The sequence below is a fragment of the Ixodes scapularis genome, unplaced genomic scaffold (assembly GCF_016920785.2).
Source record: "Ixodes scapularis isolate PalLabHiFi unplaced genomic scaffold, ASM1692078v2 PGA_scaffold1__304_contigs__length_218370807, whole genome shotgun sequence".
NCBI classification, from domain to species: Eukaryota; Metazoa; Arthropoda; class Arachnida; order Ixodida; family Ixodidae; genus Ixodes; species Ixodes scapularis.
Window position 1 is genome coordinate 62,283,467 of NW_024609846.1, and position 10,454 is coordinate 62,293,920.

The 10,454-nt window shown below is 46.2% G+C and overlaps 1 protein-coding gene across 2 annotated transcripts; it reads left to right on the forward strand.

Annotated features, from left to right (window-relative positions):
* Positions 1–422: 422 nt before the first annotated feature.
* LOC8027125 lies at positions 423–9,918 on the forward strand. Of its 2 annotated transcripts, XM_029982630.4 has the most exons (4): positions 423–688; positions 5,237–5,380; positions 7,332–8,609; positions 9,645–9,918. In XM_029982630.4, exons 1-4 carry the CDS (start codon positions 502–504, stop codon positions 9,830–9,832), a joined length of 1,797 nt encoding a protein of 598 aa, XP_029838490.3. In that variant the 5' UTR covers positions 423–501; the 3' UTR covers positions 9,833–9,918. The 2 variants fall into 2 exon arrangements, with proteins under 2 accessions (XP_029838490.3, XP_029838491.3); XM_029982631.3 differs by lacking the exon at positions 5,237–5,380.
* Positions 9,919–10,454: the final 536 nt, after the last annotated feature.

Below are 10,454 nucleotides of genomic sequence, written 5' to 3' on the forward strand. Positions count from 1 at the left end.
GACACCACGTGCGTTGTATTCTGGGAATCTTGGGGCCAGGAGCGGAGCGCCCATGTATTGTGCTACCCACCGATTCTCACAATTCATAACGTTGCATTACGCCGCAATGAGGTGCTTCCAGTTTTGGAATAAGTCTGTTGCTCTTTCGTGCTGGTACAACAGGTTAAAACAGCATTCCGGATTAGTAACGCACCATACATAGAAGGCTAGGTCTACGAGTCCTTACGTTTGGAGGATGCTTGTAATGCTGAAGCTCTTGGTCAGAATAAGTCCTACTCGTGTACTGCATAGACATCGACCTGAAGCTTTCATTATACTCTTAGTTAAGTAAAACGAAGCGCAGATTAACGTTCTTTTCCATAAACCGAATGAACCGAATTGATAAAGTGAAATGGAAGTTTAAAAACAAATTGTGCCTTGTACCAGGAGGGCCAAGATGTACCGGCTACGGACAAGAAGGCGGGCGAATCGCGAGCGCCAGTGCAGGAAGCGACCAAGACGATGCCGGGACCAGACGGTGCCCTCAGCTGGTTCATGGCGGCGCTCTGCTTTATCGTGACCTTCCTCTACATGTGCATATTCCGCACCGCCAGTCTCCTCTACACCTCGTCCATGACCACTTTCCAAGTGTCAAGAGGGGAAGCATCGCTGCCCATCTGCATCTTCGGGGGCTTCGTGAATCTCTCAGGTGAGGAAGATTCCAAGTGCGGTAAAAATGAAGAAAAAAATGAAAAGCAGAAACAAAATATATAATATAGTCATTGACAGTGTAAGAACGACAGGGCCCGTCTTTTGAACGCCAGAACCCCAGCACGAGTACCGCCGTTTTAGGGGCGAAGCTCCTTAGGGTCTAGCCTTGTCCGTCCGGCGTCCGTGCTCACATCGATCTTGCTGGTGCTCGTGCTCGTGCTCGTGCTCGTGATCGTGCTCGTGATCGTGATCGCGGTCGTGAGCTCACGTGCTCACGTGCTCGTGTAGGGCAAAAAAAAAAAAAAGGACAAAAAAGAAATGTTTGCGCAGTCGACAGGATTCGAACCCGTGCGGGGAGACACCAATGGATTTCTAGTCCATAGCCTAAACCACTCGGCCACGACTGCGGAACGAGTAAGGGGCTCTGAGATGTGGTAGTAACTCAAGAGCTGGGGATGTCATGGATGAAGCGTTGCATGTAGCCGCTCAACGTCTATACAGGAGAGGGCGCTGCGGTCAAATGCGTATGTTATCGCGTTAAACTTTACAAGCATTGGCTCAACGTTTATAGTCGAGAAAGCGCTGCGGTCAAATGCTCAAATGCGTATATAACCACGTTCCATACCACACATTCTCTTTCTGACATGCATGAAAACGAACGAAAGGCTCGGCATGCGGCGGCTCAGCGTCTACGCAGACAAGCACCACCAGAGCTTCGCCCCAATCAACATTATTTACCACTTGGAGATGCGGTCATTTTTTTTATTGCGCTCGCGCGTGCTCGATTTTCCCAAGCGCCGAGATGTTTCGGTGGCGCCCTCTTATGGTTTCCCTCCGTGACGTCACGACTGGGATTTGCCTCGCCGTGACGTCACCAGTTGTTATTCTGGCTACTTACCATCAGGTGCGACGACGAGTTCGATGGTGTGTTTAAAAAGCACAGTAGAAGCTAGGAGCCATCGCAATCCGAAACTAACACTGTCAAAGTTGACAATCTGACAGTGCTCATATGCCCGTGGTTTGGCCAATCGTGGAAAGCTGACCACAGCGACGCTTTTGGCCGCGCACATCGCTAATAGGAGGTAATCTCTGAACGCCATATTTGAGGGCGATGTTTAGAGCGCATGTTCAGAACGAGCTCACATTAACAGCCAGCTAAGACCAGCAACCTTGATGGTGCTAAATGCGCGCTCCAAAAGGACTGCGGAAGCTCGCCGTCAGCACGCGCTCAGCAGCAGCGCACACGGATATGGCCACCACTGAATACTCCCTATTAGAGGCGAGATGTTTTGGTAGCGCCCTGCTATGGTTCCCTCTCGTGACGTCAATACCTTGCAAACAACAAGTTCGATGGTGTTTATAATTAGTGTAGTGAAAGCTTGAAATCATAGCGCTATCAAAGCAACACTGTCAACACCATCAAAATTAAAGTTCTTACATTCCTCTTATTTTCGTCGATGAGAAATCCTTTGTTTACGTCATAATCAGCATTCGTCCAATCGTGGCAGGCCGACCTGCAGCGACGCTTTCGATCGCGCACGTCGCCAATAGCCTCCTCCATATTGGCGGCGTGCGCGACCGAAAGCGTCGCTGTGGTCGGCCTTCCACGATTGGCCCAAAAGCTGACTATGACGTCGGAAAGGGTATGCCATCGACGGAAATAAGAGGAATGAAAGAACTTTACTTTCGACGGTGTTGGCAGTGTTGCTTTGAGAGCGCAATGATTTCAGGCTTCCACCATGCTATCTACAAACACCATCGAACTTGTTGTTCGCAAGGTAATGACGTCACAAGGGGGAACCGTAGGAGGGCGCCACCAAAACATCTCGCCGCTAATACTCACAAAGCCTGGCAGTTCGACGACGGAGCCGTACAGTGCCCGGTCGCAGATTTGAAGCGAGAGGATCTGGTAGCAGAGAGCATCAAAGAGCCACTTCTCGGGGGACAGGGATGTCAGCACACAGCTTTTGCAGCGGCGAGGACCCGAAACACAATAGTTCGCTCGGGAGAAGTATGGTTCGGCTTCTTGCCGCGGCGGGGCGCCAGTCACGTGACTGTCTTCTTATCCGATGTCTGCCGCTCGACCTTTTCCATTTCGGCGGCCGCTTCTCGTGGCGATCTGCCAGGCCTTGTCAGTACATAGGAGGCTGTGACAAGACACTCAAGCGTTGTTGAAGAAAGAAAACTCGTGTTGAAGGCAGGACAACCGAAACTCGTCAATGCCGTTCTCACCTTGTCACTGACTACAGACCGTTTTTTTTTTTTTTCTGGCGGCCTGTATTTTGAAGTTTGACGCAGCTGAGTTGGGACAAAATAGCGAATCACTTTATTTGCCGATTAGGAGGCGTTAGAATTCAAGGGGTTTGTGCCAATAGCTTCATTTTTTTTCTTGGCTATACCTTTTCGCTGCCGTTATGCTTAAACTATTTACCTTAATTTTTGTCGCCCAACTCAGCTACGTCACATTTCAGCGTGCCAACCGTCAGACAAAAACGATCTATAGGGGCGTTCTGAACACTAGCGAGTTTTAGAATAGCGTACCCCCAAAAATGTTTTCTACTTAAACAAATGGTGTCTTTGCCATGCAGCAATCGAGAACGCGGTTTTAGCTCGGAACATGTGCAGTGGTCAAAACGGTATTTTTTTTTTTTTTTTTGCGCACGCAACGTTTTTGAATTAGCAAAACTTTGCGCGCGTTTCTAAAAACTTGCCATAATCCCTGACTTAATAAGAACAGGAGCCTATTGTCATCAAGCTTCCAGTTGCTTCAAATTCATTCTGCTGCTCTTATCGCCTAACTGCGGAGCAATAATAGGAAGTTTTAGTAGACGGTTCCGATGACTCTGAAAACAGTACCCGATACTGCGCCGACACCTTTGCGCGTGCATCGCATCGTGATCGGGTATCGTTATCGGAGGTATCAGAACAATATATTCGGAACCCGCCGTGCGTTTCTTAGGTTGTCGGTAATTAGGGTGTTTCGAATTGAATAACTCAGCATCATTTAGAGCCTTCATGGTGTTAGCGAGACCCATGAAACGCCCGTTCCCTTTGTAGTGTTGGAGCTGCAGGAACGAGGCGGTGCTTTTCAGTTAGAAGCAGTTTTCGCACAACCCTGATTTCTATTGCACCAAGTCCGGAGCAGAGACAACGCATGGATGACCCGCATTTTGATGTCAGGGCCTCTTTAAGCAGTGCTGTGGGCACGAGTTGTATTTCGAGTCAATTAGAACTGCATCATTCGCGGCCTTCATAAGGAAAGGGTAAGCCGCGACATACGACCTCTTTTTGTAGTGTAGAAGCTAGTGATGATACAGCACTATTCGGTTTGAAGCACCATTTGCACACTCCTAACGAAAATGTATAGGGCTCCGAACTTCATTAAATGCTAAAGCTAAATTAACATTTCGTAACCTACGCAGCTGCGAATCTCGACGCTCAACACAGCTAAACTCCGGGATTCAGGCAAACCTAACGCACCGTAGTTGTAATAAAGCTTCGGACGTGACGCACGGTAGTGTTACGTCAGAATTCCATGTTTTAGGCCCGAACTAGTTGAATCCGGCAAGCGAGCGAATGGGTATAGGAGATACAGCGAGGGGCGGGGAGTTTCTTGCCCCCGTCTCGAGACGCCAGACACCGCAGACGCCTCGTAACAACACATCTGACCGCGAAAAAAAAAAAAAAAAAAAAAAAATCGCCACGCAAAAAAATTATTATTATCGCAGCTAAAAGTATGCTTGGTTTAAACGAGCGTGTAAATACTTTACTCAGGAATTAGTACAAGCATTATGTTTAATTTCAAAAAAATATGTTTCATTTACTCGTATTTATTTTTTAAACCAGTTCTACGACTCTCACAGGAATTCTTCTCTTACTGCCGAAGCATTTGATGTCTGAGTGAAAGCCTTATACAGCTTCACTTTAGTGAGGAACATACTATAAACGCCACATGCAGACCACAGTGACAAAGACTTTTTAAAACTGGAGCGCATACGTCTAAATACAGGGGTCAATGTTTTCGTGAGGAGCCCTCTTCATGGCGCTCGTGGATACAAGACTGTACAGCCATCTTGAAACTGTCACTAGGCAATCTGAAAGAACGTGTCTGCATATTTGCGATTTAATTACCCACCAGCCGTTGTTCCTGAATGACTGATGGTCAGTAATATGGTATGGTACCTGTTCTTAAAATGAATGTGTACTCCTAAGTAACATGTTAATTGATGATCTACCGGAGCATTAGGTGTTATACCTAGCCTCACTCTCGCGCTATTGCTCATTTGTTTATGAAAAACTGCGGCATAATTTCTCGTGGGCTGATAAAAAATATATATATACATTTTTTTTTTGGGGGGGGGGGGGGAGGGGGGTGATATATTACATAATGTGGAAAAGTGCAGTGATATCCGCTGCCGATTGACCGCAAGATAAACTGGCATTAATAATGTTGTATTGCACCTGAACATTATTCAGATTTGTTAATGAAGACAGAGAGCAATAAAAGAAACAATCTTTTGAGGTTTCTTTTTTAAAATCTTTCCAGGCTTGGTATCTGGGCCAATGATTCACTCGTTTGGAGTTCGAAGCGTCGCCATCTTTGGCGGACTTATGATGTCCATTGGGTGCATCGTATCATTATTCGCCACCGGAATCACGTTTCTCGTGTTTTCTCTCGGGCTGATATCTGGTAAGTGATGTATATAAGTCATGCGATGGATGTAATACATTTATGAGGGTGCTGTCTTAAGCGGCGTTTGTGACTATTATATATGAAATGTGAGATGAGCACGCTGGCAGGTATGTGGCGCGATATTCAAAAGAATAAGTAAAATATACGCGCATATGCTTTTTATAAGGTTGAATTAAAGGAATTTTGCATTTGGCGCTTTCGCACCCAGAAGCCTTCTAAAATAAGAAAACATGAATTTATATTTGGCAAGAAAATTGCGTCATAACAGCTTCATGTATGATGAAAATAATCCCTGGAGAAGGGGAAAAAGAGAGATAAAGGACAAACGCAAATCTCCAAACGTAGCTAGGTGACCGGTGAGCGACCGAAAAAATCCGCCTGGTCCGGGAATCGAACCCGGGACCTCTCCATTACAGGTGGAGCGCTCTGCCAATTGAGCTAACGAGGGGTTAGACGTCCGTAGAGCAAACGGGCTTCATCAGCCGCCACCAGTCTAACACCAACGAGGGTGAAACTTGCATTTAAATGCATTATAATTTTAGCTTCAAGTACTTCTGTTGACAAGATTTTTTAAAGCGTCGTATAGCAAAGACGTCACTACCCCTCGTTGCCTCTGCTCGACAACGCTTTAAAAAAATATTGTCAACAAACAATACATGAAGCTGTTATGAGGGAATTGTCACGCATAAAGGAGGCAGGGTATAATAGTAACATTGTGGAGGGGTTCGCAAGGAAGTGTGTGGTGGATTCAGAGGAGAGGGTGGGGAAAGAAAGGGAGAAACCAGATAAGGTAATGTGCATTCCTTTTTTCCATAAATTTTCGAACAATTTGTTGCCGGTTCCGGGGAGGTTCAGGCTAAAGGTGGTTTTCACTTCCTACTTTAAGTTGAACAGGCTTACGCCGTTCGCGAGTGGCGCGTGGGGTTGTCAAAAACGTCACAGAGATGCCGCGGTTGATTGCCAGGTTGGTGTAGCTTATGATACTCCGATGGTCTGAGGATTCACCTAGATGGGGCAGACGGAAATGTGCTTGAATGATATCCTGCTTGAACACATGAGCGCAGTTAAGAACGGGTCTCAAAACTCCAAGATTGCTAAACATGCACAGGCATGTAATACTTGTTTGCCTGATTGGGGATCTACTGTTGTTTTGAGAAAATAAAAAATTGTGCAAATGAATTTTTGAAAGTCACAATCAGAATCACGACTGTAGGCAATTGTATCAGTCAGCCGTCGATCACACTAGAAGAAGCGGTAATTTGTAATTCTGCAGTAATTTGTTTTCTATTCTTTTTTTCTTGTGTCGGTTTACAAATTTCCTGTGGAGCCTTTGTACGAGATGCGGGTTAAGCCTTGGTGTTGTTTGAAGGTGGTGTGGGTTGGGTCCGACCTTGGTAGTTGTGACAATGAGGTTTTGTTTGCAATGCTGTGTACGAACTGAGTTCGGTGGTTTGAAATACGATCACACTAGACGACGCAACCCAAAAGCTTTTGCTGCTGTAATTTTTTTTTCTTTGTCCGTTTATGAGTTTCAGTGGGGGGCCATTGTACGAGATGCGGGTTCGGCCTTTGAGCTCGTGTGGAGGTGTTGTGCGTTGGGTCCGACCTTGGGGGTTGTTGCGATGGGGCTTTGTTTGCAATGCTGTTTACGAACTGAGTCGGTGTTTTAAAATGAGGTCAAGGTAAGATGTACCTTGGCTGAAAGCCTTAGGGGCGGGTGCAGTTCCCGGGAGGCGTGTGGGAGAGATGGTATATAGAAATCGACTGTGCCAATAAAGTTTACTAGCTGTGTTTGACACGTTTTGTGTGTTGTCCCCTTTTTCGTCCGTCGTCTCCGGTTTTTCAAATATGTGTAATATCAACCAGCTCGCATGCTTAAACACTCTATTTTCAATTATTTCCTTAGTTTTAACACTGCTATTTATTTTTTTACCTTTGCAATTCGCAGGCACAGGACAGGGTATACTCTTCAGCTGCACCATCGTTTGCATCAACGAATACTTCGACAAGCGCAGAGGCTTCGCGCTTGGCTTGAACCTCGCGGGAGCGACCATGGCGTCGTTCGTCTTCCCAAAAATACTCGAGTTTGTGCTGTTGGAGTACGGACTAAAGGGAACGATGCTCCTCCTCGGAGGAATGCTTCTCAACATTCCGGCAATTAGCCTTCTTTTTCGTCCACCACCGTGGATCAAGAACGAAAACAAAACCGTAGTCGAGGTGACAGACGCATCCAAGGACCCGTACGACGCCTTGGGGAAGATGTCCATCGTGTGTTCCATGAACGCCGACCAGGACAAGTTGTACCTCGAGATTGAGCCGTCAAACGCAGGACGACGAGGAACTGTGATTACCATCGGCGACCACGAGGCGGTTCGCAGAGGAACGGCCATCAGCTTTGGCGAGAGACCACATCGGATCAGGAGAGAGACGGACACGAGCCACACGGAACACGGTTCTTTGCACTCAAGGCGAGGAACCATAATCAGCACGACAGAGACCGACACGGTGTCGAGGGACGTGGCGCCGAGCCCTGCCGACGTGCAGAACCAGAACATGTCCAGAAGAGGCACGTTGCTCAGCGTCGCTGGGTCCCTCGCTCGTGAGTCGGTGCTCGGGTTCGTGGACGCCCAACCGACGAGGCGGGGAACCGTTATCAGTCTGGGCAACCGATGCCAAATTGAGCTTCCGACGGTGCCGGAAGAGCCGCTGAAAATCCCCCTCCCCAGCATCCAGGCGGCCCGCCGGCGCACCGCCATGGACAGTGTCAGAGACGTGCTCTTGATGCCACGCTTCTACTTTCACACGATGAGTTACTTCTCGTTCTCCTTCTTCTTGGACGGGTTCCTTACCATCGTCGTTGACTATGGAGTGGATATTGGATTGGACATGACGGATGCAGTATACGTCTTAACGTTCTTCTCGGTGACCGACACCATAGGGAGGATCTTTGTTCCTCTTCTCACGGATTACAAGGTGTTCACCAATACGGGGCTCATGACCGCCTGCTATTTTGTGATGGCATTCCTAGCTCAAATGACTCCGTTCGCACAGACTAAAGTGACATTTTGGGTGGTGACGATATTCCTGGGTGCGCCCATGGGTTATCTCATGGTGGGAATCTCGGAGGTCCTAGCTACAGAAGTGGGCACCAGAAACCTTCCTATTGCTTACGGCATTTTGGCTAGTGTGACGGCCATCGGTTCGTTCTCAAGACCCGTGGTGATTAGTAAGTATAAATACGCTGCATTTATTCTGTGTATGTTATGTGTGCTGTGAAGAATAATGCCCCAAATGGTGGACACCGCAATTCAAGGAGACCCCTATGTACACATCGCGACACTGTTAGCGCGAACACGACATCGGCGACTTTTCGCATTTTATTATGAATGAATATTAGTGGGCACACAATTTTACCCCTTATACTAGAGCCCTAGATGAGCTCTTTTATAACAATGATATTTGTGATGACAGCTTTTCGGTTCTAAGAGAAAAACACAGAGAACTGGCGATCGGTTGTTCGCGCTAACAGTGTCGCGCTCTGTACCTTATGCGAAGGGGGGCGGCAAGCGATGATCATCCGGCAGGCACAACGTGCGAGCGTCCTGCCCTGCTTGGGCTATTTCACTGAGCGCTACATCATAAAGCTGATTTTCGGCTGCCGCCAGGATACCGCTCGTGTGAGATAAGACCTAAGTTGCGTGTTTCGTACAAGTTTGGTGAGCACTGTGCTAGTTGTTCTTGGTAACTACTGATAGCTCTCTTTTTGAATTCTCCTTTTTTACTTGAAAAAAAAAAGAGGGGGGGGAGGTCTTAAATTGTGATCACAGCTCCCGTGATTTTAAATTTGCTTCAGATAACTAGGCCATTGTAAGCTTTCATTTAAAATAAAATAAAACGGCACCTGAATAGTTCTCGGAGACAACTGACAGCTCTCTAAAAGCAGAATTTGTATTTTCTGATTGGTTTAGTATAAATATTACTAACATATATACATATCAAATCTGCCCTATGACATTACCGATCAAGCGAATTCGTAGTTTTGTTTTTCCTTTCTTTTTTTTTTGCTGTGGGAAGTGACGTTACTGTAGAGATATTCCACCGCCTTTGAAAAATTTGGTTCAAAAGTTCAACCCGAGTGTGGATAAGTGTCGTGCTTGATTGTGCTATGCTGCATGCGACAAAGTGGTGCTTTCTTGTTGGCACTAGCCGGAGTTTTGTCTGCAGTGTGGAGCTGTCTAACTTATGTCCACTCTCCTTTCAGGTTTTTTCAGGGACACGTACGGTTCGTACGACGGACTCATGAGGTGCATGGGTGGAATGATACTCATGTCCTTCTTTTTTACGGCCGGTCTATGGCTCAGTGACCCTATCAAGAAAAAGAAATCCAAGTTGGACACAACGGGCACTCCGGTTGCCAACGACAACGTTTCACAGTCGGTCAAGATGTAGAATATTCATACATTTTACACTTTCACTTTTAGTTCGTTGAACTGAAGTTATTTTTAACAAAAAATAAAATTATTTATTGCCCTAGACTTTTATTCTCTATCATGCGAATCCAGTATTCACAACCTATAATATCATATCAGTGATGTTTTCTTTCAGCATATTTTGAAGGCTAGTTGATTTAGAACCTACTGATTGAAAGGTTGCAAGAAAGGACAGCGAAACTAGTATGGATGTAGCACAAAATTAAGGTCAACAGAATAAACTTGCGGACCTGTCGACGAAGAGAAAAAATGAGTACACAAACAAATAAGTCAAATGAATGTCTGTTTTTTCACTACATCGGATGACTAAAAAGAAAATAACTTAAATTGACGCTGACAATGTTTTGATCCTAATGTGAAAACTCTAAACTCGCTAAGGTTTACCAAAATTGACGTCGAGATGTTTTGGTATGCCTTGCTATGGTTTTTACCTATAACATCACGACCAGGGCTATCAGTCGCGAACGGACCATTGGATGGCATATGTAGAAAGCACAAAAGTAGCTATGGGGTTCTTTTCTTCGATAAAAAGTGAACTAATCTTATACGGCATAAACGAGCGAATGGCCAATCTTTGAAAA

Bases quoted from the DNA above. Each gene is read 5' to 3' on its own strand.
- LOC8027125 (XM_029982630.4), top strand. From the start codon at position 502: ATGCCGGGACCAGACGGTGCCCTCAGCTGGTTCATGGCGGCGCTCTGC. The intron at 5,381-7,331 runs GTAAGTGATGTA...TGCAATTCGCAG, and splicing joins TTCTCTCGGGCTGATATCTG to GCACAGGACAGGGTATACTC. The intron at 8,610-9,644 runs GTAAGTATAAAT...CTCTCCTTTCAG, and splicing joins CTCAAGACCCGTGGTGATTA to GTTTTTTCAGGGACACGTAC.